The following is a 21,091-nucleotide window of genomic DNA, read 5'->3' on the forward strand; positions in this document are numbered from 1 at the left end:
ATATAGAGTCAGACTGTCCTTGCCTTCCATAAGAGTACACGACCGACTGGAATCTTCGGATATCACCAAACGCGTATTATCCCGTATAATGCAAACAACGGGAGAAGTCTATTAGCTGATCGCGGTCACGATCACATGAGAGCGTCCACTCCCATTTTCGATCTCCATTACCGTACGGTAATCGTCTAATAATTGAAGTGAGGTAATTACCGCGCGATAGGCTACTTCCCACGTCCGGCGCGCCTGGCTCATTAAGTCGTCGCTTAATGATAGTCGCAATCGGTCAGTCCGTGCCCGCTATGGCCACGGCAAAGTGCGCAGTCATAACACTTGGCCGTGCGTATTAGTTAATCCCGTTTCATTATTTACCGCTACCACTCACGGATTTAGCCCTTCCGCGTTAAGCGAAATTCGATGACACGTCGTTGGTCATCACGCACGGTCTTTGCGCGGCTACTGTCCTCGCACGGAAACGATGAAGACACCTCGCGTGAGATCTGAATCGCGATTTGTTTATCGTTCGTCCGTTGCTGGACGAAATCTTAACGAGATCCAAACCGAAGCTTGAAACGCTGCGCGGAATAAATCCTGCCGCGCACACATTATTGCATCAGGGTCAACGATGCTCAACACCGATGCGTATTTATAGAGATAAATACCAAAGTGCTACCGGATACATCGCTGCCTCGAGCCCACTTGTCACAGTAAGGATTACTCGTGTTCCCACTGAGCCTAGCCTGCGACGCTTTGGGCAGGGGCGGATTGAAGGAAATAAACTTTGCTGGAGCAGGCAGATTCTTTTCTGCCACCGATCTCACGTACAAAGATGCTTAGATAATCGCACGCAACTCGAGACAAACTCAAGCTCCTTAGAAACACGTCATAGAAATTGAAAGAGTGAACAGCTGCTTGAACGCTTGCCAATATGTGTTACTAGCCACGCAAGAAATAAATTTATTTTAAAAAATGGAGATTACTCGTATATGCGACAGATAAGTTAATAATAAGAATGCTGTAGAAGTAGAAGGAGAATATCTTTTCCGACAGTCATCAGAACTGTCAGAAATCCATTCAAAGATCCACGAAGCACATCCGGTTGAAACCGCGCGTCTCCGCGAATCCGCCCCTGTCTCTTTGGGGGGGCTCCGGTACCCTTCATACGCCGAGTCTCCGCCGCGGCTCTGCATTTAAATAATTAAAGATCCGCCGGGACGGATGGACGCACGGACTCGTCGTATTAATGGGATAATCGAGCGTTCAACGTCGACCGAGAAGCGGCGGCTAGGATGGGGAGGGAAGGAGGTAGCGGGACGGTGATGCTGATGGTGATGGTGGTGATGGTGGTGGACGGGCGATAATGATTTTATAGTCAGCTGAACTGTCCGGGGGAGGGGGGTGTGAGACAATTGACTCGATAATACGGGTCTTCCTGCCTGGCACCCGTTGATACCGACGGCGAATCAAGTGCGAACACCCGACCGGGAGAGGGAGAGAGAGAGAGGGAGAGAGCAAGAGAAAGAGAGAAAGAGAAAGAACGAAGGACAAGGATAAATGTTCCGTTCGCTAATGACCCCGGTGCCTCTTTAGGGACGGCTACCTCGACTTAGGCTACCGGTCGAAGACCTCTCCACCTCTTCGTCAGACGCTGAGAAATCAAGTACCTGACAACGGACTCCACCTTCTGGCTCCCGATGCATCCTCGTCCCGAGGCTCGATGCCGCGAGTGACTCGTCACCTGCACGGGCGTTTGCAGCCTAAAAGGTTCGCCGAAGCGCTCGATATCCGTTAGAGTAACACTGGATGTCGCGAGAAGCGAAACTAACGAAACGCGACGAGAGACAGATGAACGGAGACCGTGTTAATAACGAGGGGAACCGGTACGCGAGAGTTGCCCTCATACGAAATGAGAAGTTTGAAGTTTCGAGTCGAGCCTGAGCGGACGATAATTATGGGGATCTGAATAATTATTCTTAGTAATAAGATGACGATGCGGACTTGGGTGAGAGATACGATTTAACACGTCATTTAATGCGTCTGACATGACAGCGATTGTCAGAGATATACGAGGAAAATCAGCCAAGTCCATTTCTTGCTGAGAAAAAACATTTTGGCATCATTGCGTTTATAAGACTCACAAGTAACACTACCCAAGTGTCACACGCCGATTTTGATAAGCTTTGAATATGTTGTTGTCTAGGTCAAAATATGAGATACATATTTTTTTATATCGGCCCGTTTCGCCAATTCAACCATATATGATAAGGTCATATTCTGAAAACGCATTTTTCAAAAATAAGCTAAAAGTACCTCTATATCGCTACATACGCGCCCCGTCCGTATTCTCGTATTTAATACGCTAGTTACTCCTGGCAACAGTTTTTTCGCACAGAGATAACAATGAAGTCGGGGGATTACTTTTAATTAACAAAATAAGTCAGGTTCTCGCCCTCTGTCGGACCCAGAAATGGTCAACGTAGAGCTGACAAGAAAATTTTACTTTTTTTATTTTTTTCAATATTTCTAAATTTATTTGTTTTTTTCTTTATAATTGCATATATACTAACATTTCTTATAAATTAACATATATTTGTGTGTGTGTGTGTGTGTGTGTTTTTGAAAAATGCGTTTTCAGAATATGACCTTATCATATATGGTTGAATTGTCGTTAAATATGCTTGAAGTTTTGCTGAAAGATAAATTTTAAAATTTTCAAAAATTGTGGAGGGGGAAAGGAATTTCGAAAAATATGACATTTTCGAAAAATCTGATTGCACTGTTATAAAGTACATTAGAATCCATAAAACTTTTACTTGAAACTTTTTCTTATATGTTTTATTGTTTCGACGGTATTCGCTAAGAAATATAAAACCCGATTTTTTTCAAGAGGGTGTTTCACCCCCTTAATGGCAAAACGGGCCGATATAAAAAAATATGTATCTCATATTTTGACCTAGACAACAACATATTCAAAGCTTATCAAAATCGGCGTGTGACACTTGGGTAGTGTTACTTGTCAGTTCTATGATCAAGAAGAACAAAGTAAGAAGAAACAAATTTTTTGCTGTCTTTGTTGTTACTGCGCTTTTTGTATCAAGCTCGCGAATCTATTAACGTGAAACAACAAGTATTTATAATCATAATAAGCGATCGACACAACAGCAGATGCTCCTTTCTGTTTCACGATCAACCGCGTATCCGTTTTTATAGCCGATCTATTCTCTAAAGTACATTATAACGTCGTAATGAAAGTTCGATGGCATTACAAATTTTAATACTGTCACCTAAAATGTCTAACGTATGCTTGCCCGTATTTTCCCCTTGTTGCTCGTAAAAAGTATTTGTTTCGTGCTACTTTATTGTATTAAACGACAGACACAGGTGTCAGAAAGAACACCTGCCTCTAGCCATACATCGATCCCGCATGTTGCACATACATTTCTGAGATTAAATGTTATCCAGCAGCATCGACGTCATCGTAATCATTTAACACGTCTGACACGACAGCGATACGCGATTTTGTGTGTGTATATGTATGCGTGTGATTACAACCTTCAAGAGGCCCGCGAATAAAATTTAATTACGACGTACGTATGAGATATATCATGGATATACAAGAAAAATTAATAAAGTCCATTTCTTGCAGAGAGAAAAAATTGTGATACAATTACGTTTTTAAAAATCAGCGTCATGATGAAAAATATTTTCTGGGCCCGATTTTATTGAATATTATTCAAAAATATGAAGAATATTTTTTAACAATTATATATTATATATCTATGAATTTAGAAATATTTTTATTTTCACCAAAAATCTCATTACTGATTTAAAATTCCAATCTAAGTTTTTTCAAAGTTTATACCGATTGTTACATCAAAAAATCACATTGCGTTGTGAAATATTGATAAAAAACCATTTCTTCACATCACATCACTATCACTTATTCCTATACCAACTCTAAGCAGACTCCAACCGGACAACCAAATTTGGCGAACGCTAAAGTCAGCTCGGTAATCCTGCCTGAGAGGAAAGGATTCGAAATAAAAGGAGGACAGACGACGAAGGAAGAGGCGTCCGCTTTCGCGTGTGGAGGGCCCGAGCGAGCGCAAAAATAGCCTCGGGACACGTCAATAATTAATTAGCGGAATTTATCGATACGCCGGCGCCGTTATCTTGTCCGATACGCGTACGAAGCGATTTCGTGGCGGAGCCGCGAGATAAGCCGTCGTCAATTCACTCGGGCCTGCCTCGTTCGCGTGGAAATTACGACTTCCTCGTGATCCTCGACATCCAACATTTTCTGAAGAAGGTGAGGGGGATCCGCTCACACGGAACATCGCCCAGGTATTAAAGTCGGCCGGACGGGCAGGTGACTCGGGACAGTCGAGCCGATGTTTAGCGTTTCGAGTTCGATTTTTGCGCGCAACGTGCCACTTTGTTCGTCGCGTCCCCGGTATTTTTCTCGCGCGGATCAAAGCGGTATGACACATAAATGTAATTCTCCAGAGTCGTCAATTTGCTTCGCGCACGCCGACCGTGTGCGAGTTACGAATTTTCGGCGAGTTAATGCGATGCCCAAATTATCACTGAAACGCACGTACACCTATATTATTACCTTACATTGCAATGTTAATGTGCGTTGGGATTGATTGTTAATTCGTGACGGAACTCCGTAATTTGTACGAATATCATCGATAGGATCATAGGAATACTAGACGCGATCCAATCGGAGCTGTCGCATATCGAGATGTGAGCGAGAAGAGATTTTGCGAACAATCGCGTGCTCTTCCCCCTTCCCTCCCCTGCTTATCGCTTGTCTATTTTTACCACGCGTACTCGATCACGTACTGTAAGACACGGCGCGGTACCGTACGGGTTAAACAAATACTCGGATAAGTTATGGCATTGCTCACGCCACTTCCCAGAAACATCTTCTCGCCGTGGGTTAATTACACGAGTGGCTATCGCGGTTCTCCGAATATGGTCGAGGCGGAGTATACCAGCGCCGTACCTTACCGCCTCTCGCCATCACTTTAATCGGGATTGACCCGTTTTTAACGAAACCCCGCACTCCGCGCGCGCGGAGCAGCGAGCGGAGCCATTGATCCTGCGGTGCGCCGGGACACGATTTCGACCCGTGTCCTCTCTCGGGTCCCGGCGTCGAGGGCCCCTCGACGGCCCCCAGCATCCGGGCCTTGATGTCTTAAGCGGGGTGGGGCGGCCATCGGGCGAGATAACGAAATTAGCCCGGCCGCTAATTTATTTCCTAATTCCCGCGCGAGCGGAGGTGTGAAACAGTCGTTCCGGGCCATGGTATCCACGATAACGGGTTTGGATGAGGAATAAAAAGAGGAGAGGATTCCTTCTCGTACGTGGTCGGTCGGACGCTCGGCGGGCACGAGAAAGAGAGAGAGAGAGAAAGAAAGGAAGACAGGGAAAGAGACACGGAGAAAGCACGGGAGAGGTAGAAGAAACGGTGGAAAGAGGAAGGGAGAAAGAGCGAAGAGATAATGCGAAGGCAGGAATGCACGCCCACGTTCACGACGTGTTTTCCTACGTACGTGTGCGGTGGTCACCACGTGAGAACGCGCTAGCACGCACACGTGGAATGCGCCGTTGTGTGTGCATACTTCGCGTAACGGGCAGTTATGGATCCTCCGCGCGATGATCCTCTCCCCTCGCTTCTCCCTTTGCAGGATCATCCACCGCGTAATCCGTGGACCCGCGGAGCGCTCTGATGGATCGAGCGAGCGAGCGCGCGCCAGCACTCGCGCGAGCCCGCGAGCCGTTTAAAATTCCACGTTAATCTGGATCATCGTTTAACGCGGCGATTAACGTGGCGAGCGAATTCTGGCGCGGAGTGGCGAGAACGTCGTGATTTGCATATTCGCCGTACGGCGCGTATGGGAAAAACGATGGTGTTTATTACCTTAAGCGACGTGAAATATCGCGCGTTTCGCCGCCGCGATATCGTATCGGCCTTCCAGATGCATTCCGAAACTTGATCGCGGTTTTAGCGCGATCCCTCGGCCTCTCCTTCTCCCTTCTGCTTCTCTTCATCATCATGTCACTTTTTTTTAATGAGCGAATGAGATGATGATAAAAGGATACTCACAAGGACAACTGTATATTTGCCATTCGTTATTCGCGTAGGCAGATCTAGGTGAGGGTGTGCAATCCTCGAAACGAGGGAGGATGAGGCCAGACTCTTACCAATCAATGAATGAAGAATACATTACAAGAAGATTACACGACTCCGTTTCTTACGCCAATTTATTCTTTGTTAGCAAAAAACTGGAAAGTTGGACGGATCTGTGATTGTCAGATGTATTTATATAATAATCGATTGATAATAAGCAATAATGTATAATCAATGTGAAAAACACGTAACCGTAGTATCATTTAATATGCGGCAATCTGTATAATGATCGTAATAGTGATGTCGTTAATGCTGCAACGATCGCATGACGATAATTTAAATTCTACTCATGATTTGCAAGGTTTGTAAAATAGTTCCGGCATCGGTTCTCCGTACGATCAATGAATCAATGACCGTCATCGAATCACGTGCCACTTCGAACGGTGACAGCGAAACGCATGACGAATTGCGTTTTTCCAAGCGCACCTCCTGAACACCCGTTAAAATTCTTGAACGCGCTAACTAACGACGTTCTCGATTATTCTGTTCGCCGATCCACGAATGCAAGTTTATGGCCGCTAGGATATACAGTGCTATACCTATTTACCAAGAGACCCCATGGTATTGGGTCTGACACGGAAACTCGCTCGTAAATTCCCGTCGAACAAATTTCCAGCATGTGTCGCGGCAATCTTAAAGTCAGCGGTTCTCACACGTGGCAAGGCTTCTCAAATCTGCAATAATCCGACCTGTTTAATCAATTTCTGAAAAATAAATAAGCCTGATTGAAACTAATTTTATGGCTACTGAGGCAGGATATATATCTATTTAATTTGTAACAATATAAATATTGAAATATTTTTTATATAGCACTCGCGCATCTTTCGCAAATGACTACTATAATTATATGATTAAATGAATTTTAGATAGTGCAAACTATATTTACAATATAAGAGCTCAAAATTAATTAAAACAAATTTCGTTAAATGGGGATATAAACACAGTAGCTATATATACACACAAAATTAATGAACTATGTTTAAATAAAAAGCATTTTCAACTCATTGTAAATACACGAAAGCCCGTTTCGACTTGGAGAAGTTTCGCACGTATTGAGTGGCATATAAAAATGCGCTCTATTAAGTATCACGGTCAGAATAATTCCCAGCGCAAAGGATTAAAGCATATTGCCACGCTGAAATTAAATAATGAGAGTCCCGTCGCGATGACGATCACTGGGGACTTGGGAGCGGTCGGCAATCAGAATCGCGCGCGCGCGCGCGTTCACACATTTAAACGAAACACACATCGGGACGGCACCGAGGCACTACTATCTCAATCCGTACGCAAATGAGCCCCACCGAGAGAAGACGAGAGACGAAAGTGATGCGCGTGTAGAGGCGGCCGAGCAAACGGGTGCGTTACGTCTCCGCATTGCACGCGTGCGTGCGTATTCACACATGCAAGCATGCATGCAGGCTTTCTGTTTGGTTGATCGCCGAGGAGGTGCCAGAGGACGGAAGGGAGGACGCGAATCAAAGCCACTCAAAGGAATAACCAGTCCTCATTAAGAGTAATAACACCTCTCCTCGGACGTTTCGATTGTTTCAAGGGTATCACACGGACCATCCGGCTGCGACGCTACGCGTCACTCTCTTAACGATCTTTCTTATTATATTATATATATATATCTTCGTTTATGACTCGCGCCCGCGCGCGGCGGAGGGCCCACGAAGACGACCTTGGAAGGAAGAGGTCTATCGGCCGAAGAGATCACGTTCGTTGAGCAACGTTCCTCTCTTTCTCTCGTTTCCTCTGGACGAATATATCGTACGAGGTTGCACTCAACGGAAATATAATTGAAAAAAACGCGACCGTTTATTGATCCTCGGTCGTGATTTACGCGGAATCGGACTACAGTGATTCCAGCTTGAAAGAATTTTAGTCAAACTATGATTTCGCATGGGTTCCGTCAGAAAATCATCGGTAGCGCTCAGCTCCCTTGCAAGAATGAATTTAGCATGATATAGCAATAATTTTAGCAAATCAATAATTTTTAGTCGTAATAGAATACTTTCTCAAGATGCACACTAAGTTGTATGATACATGGCGATAAGTACGATAGTGATAAGCAGTACCCAGATGTTATCAACTTCGAAGGCTGAGCATTTTATTAGAAAAGGAAGCGAGCCAGGAAATCTCGCGTAATGAATGAGAGAGGTTTTGCAGTTTCGCTGCGGATTAGATTAAATTTGTGCAATGACTCGTGATTTTCGGCTTTCGCTCAAGTGCGTAATGATATTCTAATTCCACGATAATGCTCATCTCGCGCGTCCGCCACGGTGTTGCGCGAGTATTATTTGCGACACGAGTGTGCCGGCCGGTCATTATTCAGCCGATTATATCAAACAAGAAGAGCGAACTGCCTCCGATATCGCGGACGTGCGAGCCTGTGGGCCCCGGTAATGAATTTGCCACATTCCCGCGGACGCCACGGAGCCATAAGGGGAGCAGAAGAGCGACCAGAACTATACACCGTGGCCAATGTTGTTGCGCTAATCCCCCATTTATCCGTAACACTTTTCTCCCTTCTTTACTGCACGGCCGTGCCTCCTCTTTCCGAGAAGGGCCCTTTCGATGGCGGAACATAAAAACGCGGATTATTTGCTCGCCCGATCGAGGTAAACCATAATCCACGCGAGCGCGAGATACGCCAGGACGAAGAAGCGAGAGAATCAAGAGAAAGAGAGAGAGAGAGCTGAGGAGAAAGAGAGAAGTGTTAGTCAAACAGTGGATTGTGCCGTGCGTGCGTCAGGGGTTCTCATTAGACGACAAGGAGAGGACGGAACCGGGCGCGAACCGGGCGCGAACCGGGACCCTGGTACTCCGGTCCGGCCGTCTAATAGCTATCAATTCCACGCCGACGTTGAGAGACAAACCGGAGGAACGGGAGAGAAAGAGAGCGAGGAAGGGAGAAGGAGAGAAAGCTATCATCCCCCGCCGCTCTCCTCGTCTTCCTCAAGCCCCACCAGCTCTGATAATTACAGCCGAGAGTCCAGCGAATGAGCAGGGGTATCATTAACACTTCCTGCCTCGTAACGACTCCTCATCCGATACACGATACGCGCGATATAACCGTGCGCGTCACTGCGTAAACCTGTCAACCCACCTAATCGACGTCGGCACGGTGTCGCCGCACCGCGTCCTCCTCTTGGTCCCCTCGCGGATCGCATCAGGGGCCCGATTAGACCGCCGATCGCACTTGGTCCGCGCTTTTACCGCGTTTTCCTGCCACGCGTCCGAAGGACGTTTCTATGGAAAAGAAAGAAAAGACGGCGGAGGAGTGGGTGGGAGAGCAACCTCGTTCCGCGCAGAGCACATGATCCCGAGATTGGAATTGATCACCTTGCCGAGGCATCGTGGGTCCGCGCGGTGGACGTTCGGATCCTATCGGGTCCTCCAGGCCTCTCGAGACGGCCGCAGGAATTATCCCGTCAATGCGCATCGGCCCGCGGGCCAGCTAATAACTACCAATTTACCTGTCTCGCGCGGGCAAAAACAGGTTCCGCATAAATTCTCCCCCGATTATGCCGGTGATGCTATTATGACAACTAAATTTGCGCAAATCAATTACGCACGAATGTGCCATCTCGCACCGGGATGTTGTAAAGAAAGCGGAGATAAGTTTTCCTGTGTGCAGTCTTTTTAGGAGATTCTATTACATTATGCCAATCGTGGCGTTCAGCGTAATTTCACAGACGGATTCTGAGAAAGTCCACTATAATTGTGAAGTTCTTCAGATCTTTACATACATCTGTAAAATAACGGAATTGACGCTATCAATCGAAACATTGATCGCACGCGTAGAAATTGTTTATTTTATCCATTAAATATTGATATAACGTTGACACACGGACAATCAATACATCGAATTTTAGAGATCTGCTTCCGGAATTACCTCGAGGAGTCTTATCACTTTGTTGTTTTTATCCTAGCGAACTCCTTATCACACTTGAGTTTTGGAAACAGAAAGTAATTGCAGAAACCCAAGTCATCCAAACTATACATCCGCAATTATTTTCTATTTCCAGAGCTGGATCGGAGCTAAATGTTGCATCGCGAATTCGTACGAGTTCCGTTCTAACGAGAACCAATGATGATTTGCTTTCAGTAGCGGCTGCGGACTTGAGCGATCTACTGGGGAGCAGTCTGATGTCGCTGCACGTGGAGGGTGGCGCGCAGGTGCAGGTGCCGCAGACTCTGATGCAAGCGTTCTTGCAACAGAACCCGAACCCTGGTCTGGAGACGGTATGCTTGCCGGGCCCGACGTGCGGCTCCAATGAGAACGGGATGCCGCAATATTGTCGCGAAGTGGAAACCGAGCTGTGTTTCGTGTGCCGTCGTTGCGGCCGTGCGTATCCGCAAGAGTCGACATTGCTGGCACACCAACGCTCCTGCTACCTGGGCAATCAGCAGCGTCGCGGCGCCCTGCGCCTCGTGCAGACGCGCTACGCCTGTTCGCTGTGCGAGTCCGGTGTCCCGACGCGCGTCTACAACACCCTGAGCGGGTGGCGTCGCCATGCCGAGACGCTACAGCACCGCGCGCGCCATGAGGCTGTCCAGGAGCGTCAACAGCAACAGCAACAGCAACAGCAATTTGCGGACGGCGGCGCGCAATCTGGCGAGGAGACAAATCCGCTCACCGACGAGATGGAGGACGTCGTCAACCAGATCACTCTATTGGCGGCACGCGCGGCTGCCGAAAGTACTGGTCAGCCACAGGCCGGCGAAAGGGCCGGTCAGGACAACAACAATGGTCCCGACGCCAAACGACAAAAGCTGGTACAGGAAGTTGCCGCCCTCGCCGGAGCGCGTTAAGCGTCATTGGACTGTGCCCCGGGGGTTAATCTACCGTCTCTCTTAGAGACCAGGAAAAATGTGCGCAAGGGCGCCAACGAGCTGAAGAGGGAGGAGCAGGAGGAAGACACCAAAGGAGAACGGAAGAGGGCAAGAGAGAAAGAAAGAGACAGAGAGAGAGAGAGAGATATCGATGGGCGTCGCTTGGAGAAGGTCGAACCAGAGGACGTCGCAGTGGACGAGCCAATGTTCCTAACTGGCGATGAACGGGAAGCACGGGCGCGCACCTTGGTGAAGCACCTCGTCGGGAGCATCTGTCCCGTAGCGGTGGGAGGGGGGCAGGAGAAAAAGGCAGATACGAGGTATCACTTACCCCCGCCGCGGACGGTGGACCGATCGCGATCGAACATGCGACGATCGTCGATCCTGTCACATCATTTTGTCGTTCGTGCATCTACTAGTGACGCGCACCACCGCCCACTACACCGCCTCCCTGCCCCCCCTGACCCCCTGGCCCCCGGCCCCCCCGATTCGCCTATTATTTTTGTAACGCGAATCCCGCGCAGCGCGCGCCGTGAAGCTGCGCGCTCTCCAAAGTTCCTCTCGTAGCACGAAAGAAAAAAAAATTAAATAAATAACGCGGAAATGAGAAGAAGGGTGGCAAAGGACAGTGAGAGAGAGAGAGACTCGACGAAGACGTCTGGGTGGAATCGCCCGAGGAACGATCGAACGAACGTGATCGAGAAATCCTTCTTACCGGTCAGCTAACGACCGGTCGATCGGTCTGTTGGTCGGTCGATCGGTCGGTCGGTCGGTCGGTCGGTCGGCCGATCAGTCAGCGATTCGATCGGATCAAGCCGATCTTGGGCGCGTGTCTCGGAGCGATGCGCGCGGTACATTTACAGGGGAGATGAGAGTACGGCGAGTTCCGGAGGGCGAGTGCGTCGTGTGACGCGCGTCGAGGTGGGCTAACTTAAACGTTCCTATGTAAAGTAATAATAAAGATTTAAAGCAGAGTTATATACTAAGAAAAGAGAGAAGAGAAGAAACGAGCGGATGCTGCTTAGATGTGGCGCAAGTAGGGTAGGTGGTGCGCGGCGCGCGAAACTAGAAACGCCGCCATCGTTACGAATACGTACGTACATATTCATATATATATATACATACATCTATATATATACATATATATATACACACACGTATATATATATATGGAAATATCTGACTGTCTCTCTCTATCACTCTCTTTCTCGTTTTGACGCGCGTGTGCATGTGGCTTTCCACGGATCAGTGCGTATGCGTGTGCGTGTGCGTGTATGTATGTGTGTATGCGCGAATCGTTCAGCGACTTCGACGGCGATCGTTAAAGAAAAGAAAAGAGAATTAACGTCAACGTGTGCTTCGTACTTGTCGCGAACCAGACAGAGATATCCGCGATGCTCGGGAAAGCGACGAAAGAACGAAAGGAAATTTAAGAAAAGAAGAAAAGAGAATATTTCATAAGAGGAATATATATACACACACGTACACATATACCTTTTCTCTGCCACTTTTTTACACACTTGTATAAATCCACACACACACACACACACACACACAACAGGCGTGCACAATATAAACACATACAACCGAGCTCGGCACGTACGTTTTTCTAACATTCTTTATTTCCCGTAATTTGATAAAAAAGGAAAAGAAACTGAACAGAATGGCGGACGGAAGAGAGAACGACGGTGTATAGGGTGGTAATAAATCCCCGGTCCGTGCCCGTTGTCGACACGATTCGCGTGCACGAACGAGCAAGCAAGACCCACAAACATGGTTCCTATATTTAATAAATTATATTTATTAACGCTAAACACAAGTGATTAGTACTAACGTTAATAATAATAATAATATTAATAATATTAATAAGTAATAATAATGATAATGAGAAAGAGAGAGAGAAACTAGTAATAATAATGATAGTAATAACGATAGGTATTAGAGAGCTGTCGGTAGCTATAACGATTATCGCTAAGCAACGCCCGATGATCGAACAACTGATCAGCGTATATCGACGCTCGGGGGATGACCCGGGGGATGACCCGGTACTACCGTCGAAGGGACAAAACTGACTTCTCTGTTCTCCGACCTCTCTCTTCTCCGTGTCGAGCGAGGATTTCACGCAGATAAAGCAAAAATTCATGCGGAAGATTTACAATTCAGAACTACTGAGACCGCACAAGCGCGTAGACGTAACGCAGCCGTAAACAGACTGTTTCTCGGACAGGTGGCAGCCAAATATTACCGTGTAAAATTCGAGACGTCAAAAGCTGCGCAAAATTCAGAATTCTAAAACTACAAATTGAAAACGAGGAAAAGAAAGTCATTTCACGCGCGTCCACAGGAAAAAAGGTTTAGAGACACAGGCATCGTCCCGGATCGCAGGTTGAGGAAGGGATAAGAGGGAGAGGATTGCCGCCCTCTCGATCGACGACAGGAGAAGGATCTTGTAAAATCGAGAACGACAAAGAATTCACTATTAGCTGATAAGGGTTACGGATAAATTACGATTAAACTACAGAATATAGGGAATGGGGGGAGGGGGTACTTGCACGTCTTAATAAAGACGGCATACAGGACACACAAACACATTTTCACTCACACATATATAAGTATATATACAGAAAAAAGTATATATATATATATAAATAAATGAGAATGAAGTGAATAAATAAGAAAAAATATATATATATTTAAGTAGATAAATATATATATATATATACATATATAAATATATATATATGATGTTGTGACGTACTAGAATCCTCGCGGGTACTATCCGGAACGGTGACGTGTCTGTACACGCGTACGTACGTCGTATTCCTCGCGTTCATAAAGAAACGAAAGTTCGCGCGTACAATGTGCGGCGCGTATGCGAAGCTACGAAATACCGGAAGTGCCACCGGAAGTGCAAAAAAAGAAAAAGGAGGAAAATCGCGGTGTTTTGCCGAGCCACGGTCTTGAGAATTTACGCGAATCATTAGACTAAAGAAAAAGGTATACGGGGGGTCTGTGCGGAAGAAACAAGGCTGTCGCGAATGTACGAGGGACACCGAGTAGGAAAACATACTGGATAAGGGAGAGGGAAAGGGTTAAAAGCTCGGAGAAGGCGGGAGAGTGAGATTTTGAGTTTCGAGAGGAAGGGTCAAACACGTGGTCATGATCAAACGAAACGCGAAGTAATAACTATTTCTAAGGTACTAAGCAACTCGAGGTTCCTGTCTGCAAAAAATGCTTTTTCTAACGTAACGTTGGTGAAAAAACGACGATTATTAATATTATATTTGAATTATTATTATTATTATGATTATAGATTACGATATTATATTTACATGTATGTGGTCATGTATTGATTATTATCTATATAAACGTTACAGCGTTGAATACTAGCGTACATTTAACACACGTACATGTCCCAAAAGTACACGACACACACATACACACGCACGCACACAGAGACGAAACACATATATCCCCGACACGTGCAACTACCAAGAACACCCAAGAACAATCGAATCGCTAATATCGAAATTCTCAGCCGATCGTCTTTCCGGACCGGCACGATCCACCTTTACAGGACGTACCGGGAAAATCAGAGCGCGGAATCTCTTTTCACGTGAACCGATACCTCGCAAAATGTAACAATTGACGGGTTGCGTCTGGAGCCCGTGAAGTTAAGTAAGGCGATCGTCGCGGAATCGCGAGTCCGTATTGTCTTCAAGATTATCATCGCAGACGATACTCTTATCACTACCACTAGCACGAGGCAAGATGTTCCAAAAGGCGTCGCGGCGTAAAGCCGGGACGCTCAAGACTGCGAGAACGAAGCGACACTCATTTTTCCCTTCGCCGCGTTTCCTATGTAACGACGCGTACGAACGTAACTGCACCTGAACGCACAAGAAGACGCGCTTCGATGGTATCCTACCGCGATATCCTAGTTTTTCAAATTCGCACGCGAGAGACGGAGGATGGCGGCGTGTCGTCGTGAGGATCGTATTCATATTCGTTAACGCTAATCAAGTTACACGCAGAGACACACAACAGGAACGAACGGACACACGAGTGAACACCTATCTACATACATATATATATATATATATATATATATATATATATACATACATACATACATGTACACACAACACTATGATCGAATTTTGCGTATGAACTCGGAGCTACACATCGCATACGAGCGTGACTCTCAAAACGCGGCTACGTACGTGCGCGTGTACGCAAAACCGGCGCGTCGGTTTTGGCGTTTTGAGTTTCGAGTACGGGAGATTGCGTGATAGAGTAACCGAACCTCGCTAGCTGTTCCTAAAAATCAACAATGAGTGAGTGATAAGCGTGCGCGGATTATGTAATGGAGTGATGATGAGAGCTAACGATGATGAGAACGAGATGACGAGAAACGAATGCTATATACATATATATAAAAAAATATTACTGCGTTGCGAAGGAATTAATGCGCGGCCGACGACGCCGACGTCGTTTCTCCGTCGCGGGCGTCCGTTACCGCGCGATCGATAGTTCGGTCGATGCGATCGACCCTACTGTCTCTTCCCGCGGACGCGGCGCAATCGATCGCGGACGATCAGCACGACGGCATTTTTACGGGGAACCTTTCGCTGGCGCGGCTTTTTTTCGCTTGGCGCGGAAGAGGGAAGAGATGGTCGGGACGTGGAGCGAGCTTGCTATTACTCGATACACACCCGGCGACATTGACCGCAGCTCGTATCATGCTCGACGAGCGAAATATAAACCGGAATATTGCGTCGGTGCGCGACCGCCGCACACGAGCGACGGAAAGGGGGCTACGGCGACGTCGGAGTTTTTTCATTTTTGTAATCTCGTTGAGTTTCTACGAAGAATGCGTTGAACGTGTCTATTTATTATTAACTTTATTGAGATCGGCTGGATTGCTACATTGTGACTATTATTGCAATCATTGCTATTATCACTATTATCACATTATTAATATTATTATTATTATTGTCATTATTATTGTCATTATTATTGCGTTGTCACATTACTATTATTATTATTATGTCATTATTGCCGATTGATCTGCGGATCTGTTCGAGAGCGGTATTTGATTGACTATTAATTAATAATGGATATTGATAACGATAGCGACTAATTCTTGTGAGAGATTGCCATGTGTATATCTATATGTACTCACTATGGGGCACCGTGAGCCTCGCGTGGGTTCACACCTACCGAAGGCGCGGCACACCCGAAACGCCGGCCCGGGCAATCCCGATGATGTTGGCGCCGCGCATCCCGGCTCGGCACGCGATCGGTACGAGATCGAGAAGCGAAGTTTCATCATTCGGACGCTCCTTGGATGGACGAAGACGGACACCGCGCCCCTTTTCGCGCCTCTCGCCGGAATCTTTTTGTAAAACGCGGAGGCGTCAAGAGGGCGACAAATACGACAGGCTTGAAAACTTTGCGAGGAACAAAGGCACTGGCGCGAGAATGACACTGACACGCGTCAAAATCGATCGACTGGGGACTGCGAGCATGTTTCGCGCTTCTCCGAAGGGACGCAAGAGAAAAGACACACCGTGCGTGTACCGTCGCGAGGAAAAGACGAGCCGCGAATTTTACCGCAGTGGGAAAGTTATGCAGCGCGCCGTTCCTCCGCGAGTAGACACGTTTTTTTTTATCCGTATTTCACGTTAAGTAAGTATACGTGTCACGACGCCGCATCTTCGGTCCTAGTCGGTCGGGCGAGTTCACACGGACTCATTTCATCGAACCTCCCCTGTTTAACTCGGCCCGTCACCCACAGAGAGGGTTCGCGAGAGGGTATCGATTTTACACGATCGATCATCGAGGGGGGAATGAGTAGAGCGAGTCCGCGTTCTCGCTCGGTCACCGCACCGAGATCCACAAATACACGCGTTCCCGCATGTAGACTTTTCATTATCCATCCACGGTGTCGCGAGTCGTATCGCGCATTCCGCGACGACCGCGAGGAGATGTACGCGCGCGCGGAACGACACATCGACGCGCGTACACGCACGCTGCGACACCGAACTATGACAGATTACGACAACGATGACGACGGCGACGGACACTGGTACCTGTACACGCACCAGGCGGGAGATGCAGATGAAGCGCGAGCGTGCAGGAAGAGATGGTACACGCGCGAAAACGCGCGCTCAATCGAGTCTGATGACGCGGGCGGAACGGGAGGGCGACGGCAGAGCCGCAATCGGAGGCGCCAACATCGTGCGGAAAAAACGGGCACGGTGCAATCATGTTCCTATTAGGTTTCATATCTAAGCGAGTAATTAATTATACCAGTAAATATAATGATGATGATGAAGAACACGGTGATATTATATATTATTGAATATATACACATACCATACGCGTATAGTATATGTATATATATATGCACCGACTATATACATGCAGTCTGCGACTATTGCAGAATTATCCGAACCCCTTTTTCTTCCTTGAAGACCAAAGATAAAGAGCAGTATAGACCTCCATACATATTATTCATATCTATTCGTGACTCCACGATATGCATAGACGACGCATATTCAATTTATAGAAGCACGCTTTTGCAACAAATGACTTGAATGACTCTCTTTATCCTACTTTCCTTTTCTATCACTTTATTTATCCACCTCTCACTGATGTTAGTCTTGTAAGTGAAAGAGTTCCTTACATGAGGCAGAAAATCCTTTGAACTTAAGTGTCCAACTTTCGGCTTCAAGCAGTGTGATCGATACGCAGACGATAACACGTCGTCTCAGCAGCATTACCTTCACGTCAGGAGAAGTCGCTTAGAAGGCGAATAAGGGCGGCATTATGGGTGGAGGATGGAGAAAGAAGATGAAGAAGATTACGAGGAAAATAATGCTTGGTTCTTTAATGCGTCATCCAGGACTAAAGTCTCTTGGCTTAACTTTACCTTCATTCTGGCGAGCTTTACTTAAAAATTTTTGGTCTATGAAATAAAGACTTCATTATTGTTCCCTTGATATCATTTTTTTATAGAGTTTAAATAAAGCAAAATTGGGAAAATTGGAATAGTTAAAAGTGACAAATGGAATACATATGGTTTTCGTGTGTTATCTTAATTTTTATAAAAATATAATATCTTAAGTGTCAAATATTTTGAGACAATTTACAAATTGTTTAGAAAAATGCACTTTGATAGTAATAAAATTAAAAATCAAAAGATAAAACTTATAAACTCATAAATAATTTCTAAAACAATTATATAATCATGTAACAACGCTACTGAAAATCTGATTAGCGTTCGACCGCGGATATTGACTCGCGGATGCGCGAGCTGTCAAGCGGTACTGGCCATTCTATCACGCTGGATTTAATTTTATTTCCGGTTCGCAAGGTAGCCCATTTCCGGGTGACGAGTATTAGTTCACCCGCAATTTGCATAGAGACGCGAAACACGCTCGCTTGAAGAATCAATGTCGCGTGATAAACTCGCTTATCATCAGCGGCACCGACAACGACTCGACTGCGACATTTTCAATCGCGAATTATGCTCGTGTCGCTCGACGCGATGCACGATTAGCATTTGTAAATTATTTCGTACGATTATCACGTACGTCCTGTTTATCGCAAACGTATGTAAATGACAATACAAATTTCTTACAGGTATCATTAACCCATTAAATTTTACAAGCATTATACATAAGTTGCGATTAAATAACTTCAGAGATTGCATTCAGCACCATCGCCATCGTTGGTCTGTAGGATATATTCGAAAGCACTTTATTATTTCATCCTTTTGTTGTCCTTCGGTACGTTGCAAGATTACCCAATTCTCAAAACTCCAATAAAAAAAGCGGAAGAATTAAATTTGGATTTATTCTATTATTAAATCTAATAATTAATATTTATCTAATATTAAACGTTAGTTTATTAAAAAGTCGATATTTCTGCGTATTCATTTCTTCGAGTTCTTCGATGATGACAACGTTTGCTGCTTCAGCTGTTTTGCCTGCTTCTGAAGAAATTGGATCGAAATTCTTGTTCTTTCATTATACATTTTTTGGCAAGATGAAGAAATTTATTTCAATGGAAGCCGTTACGGTAAGTATAAGTATCAATAGCACTTGATAAATTTTTTTACTACACTTCACACAATCGTAGTATCTACACCACTATCGTCAAAGGTTTGTATCACAGTAAATAAATTTAATTATGAAAATCTAAAACGAATTTTTATATTCGTAACTGAATTTATAATCAAGAGGTAATTTTAAAAAAATTAAGATAGTACATACGTGTACATATGTGTGCGTTGAGCGATAAAGTTCAAATCTTCAAGTTTCTTTATTAATAATATTCCTCATATCTATCTCTTAATTAATAATATTCTTCGTATCTATCTCTTTCTCTTTCTTTCTCTTTAAACATAAAATCGCGTTATTCGACTGTAACAATTGCTAATCTCTAACTTCCAAGATTCACATTTCCGTATCGAACCTTGCCTGTCGAGCGCAAATAGATGAAGAAAACGTTAGATTGTTCACTCGTAGAGCCGAAGATGATACACTTCCGCAGTCAGATCACACCCTGCGGGAAACTCGAGCCAGTGCAAAGAGCACGCCCGCTCGCGATACACAGAGTGTATGCGTATGACGTAACGGCGGCATCGTGGATACCCTCCTCGTGTCAGAGAAAGATTACGGCGGAACTAGAAAGAAGGGAAGGGAAATGGAGGAGAGTCGCCCGGGTCGCCCGACTCGTCTCGTTCTCGAAGAGTGTTTGCTCGCGAGATGGAACGCAAATTAGGTTTAGACGGAGGATCGAACCCCCGTCGTATCGAAATAAAGGCGGCACGTAAAATATACGCCACCCAGCTACCCGCCACCCGTAACCTTTCGGTGAGAAAGGGATGAGGAGACCTGTACTTGCCTAAGCCCGTATAGGACGCTGTCAAGTCCTTTTCCACCTTGGAACAGCGAAACGCCTTCCTCGCGCAATGTCGCTTTGCATGCTAAACCTGATCTACGTCTGTCTCGCCTTGAAATTGTGGAGCATCATCGATCTCTCGTACGAGAGATACGAGAGATACGAGAGAACGCAATATTTGGATAAAAGGTGCAGGAGAACACGGAGTGTCAGTCTCACATCACCTCACATCTTGGTAATTACGGCTGACACCTCGACGAAATCAGATGGTTACACATTTATCTTTCTTCATTCGCTTCTTGTGCATGTAGAAAATTCCTTCTACGCGTGCATACATTTTAGTTGAAGTGATGATTGACAGCAATAGTTTCATGTAGTAATACGGTTAAAATGTAAACGAAAAAAAATAAGCGCGTGCATTACTTATTAAAAGATAATTACATAACTTAAAATCATAATGAAAAAATAACAATATGAATGCAATGCGAGATAAATACTTGATAATGCGACCTCAAGTACACAGGTAACAATCATTTATTCATGAAACGCGGGGAGCGTATAACCAGCCGGCGTGACGGAGAACGAGCGTTATGTTAATCTCGAAACCTCAAGGTATTAATGCCGTTTTTATGCACTACTCTTTTCCATTTCGTTAAACCTCGTTGCGCGATTGCGTCGCATTCAACTCAACCGATCCATCGTAATGGCAACGCATGCCGGGCGAGTCTGACGAGTGTGTCTCTATATAAATTTAACGACATGCCGTGCATAAAAACATTTCTCCATTATACGGGATACGTTCTACGAGGTAGCAGGTGTTAACGTTATTGCCCATTACAAAGTGCGCTCCCCGCGAAAAGATTTGCATAAGACGCTAGACGACTCATTCCGCGCGCGCGTTATCGCGCTATTGTCGCATTATGCATTCTGGAAGATACAGCGCCCGCGCGGTACCCTGCATAATTTGCGAGCGTAAAGAGACATCCTCCGCGAGATCTCACTTAAGGTACACCTGGTTGAGGAAACGGCGGAGTCCAGCGAACGACGATGCCGAGGATCTGTCTGATAATTGAACCATTCGATGAGTTATCTCTCTGGCTCCGAGAATTTCAAGAAAACTTCGCAAAAGGACATATGACATAA

General features: G+C 45.7%; 1 protein-coding gene across 5 annotated transcripts in view; it reads left to right on the top strand.

Moving 5' to 3' along the window:
- Positions 1–17,378, top strand: part of LOC105279517 (zinc finger homeobox protein 3) — a 137,722-nt gene extending 120,344 nt beyond the window's left edge. The window contains exon 6 of one of the 5 annotated variants that reach the window (XM_026972446.1): positions 10,308–11,014. In XM_026972446.1, the coding sequence (XP_026828247.1) occupies positions 10,308–11,014 (707 nt within the window). Of the gene's footprint in view, positions 1–10,307 lie in introns of all 5 variants that reach the window. The other 4 variants (XM_011339350.3, XM_011339351.3, XM_011339353.3 and 1 more) reach the window with 4 other exon arrangements.
- Positions 17,379–21,091: the final 3,713 nt, after the last annotated feature.

The sequence above is a fragment of the Ooceraea biroi genome, chromosome 9, assembly GCF_003672135.1.
Source record: "Ooceraea biroi isolate clonal line C1 chromosome 9, Obir_v5.4, whole genome shotgun sequence".
In the NCBI taxonomy this organism is placed as follows: Eukaryota; Metazoa; Arthropoda; class Insecta; order Hymenoptera; family Formicidae; genus Ooceraea; species Ooceraea biroi.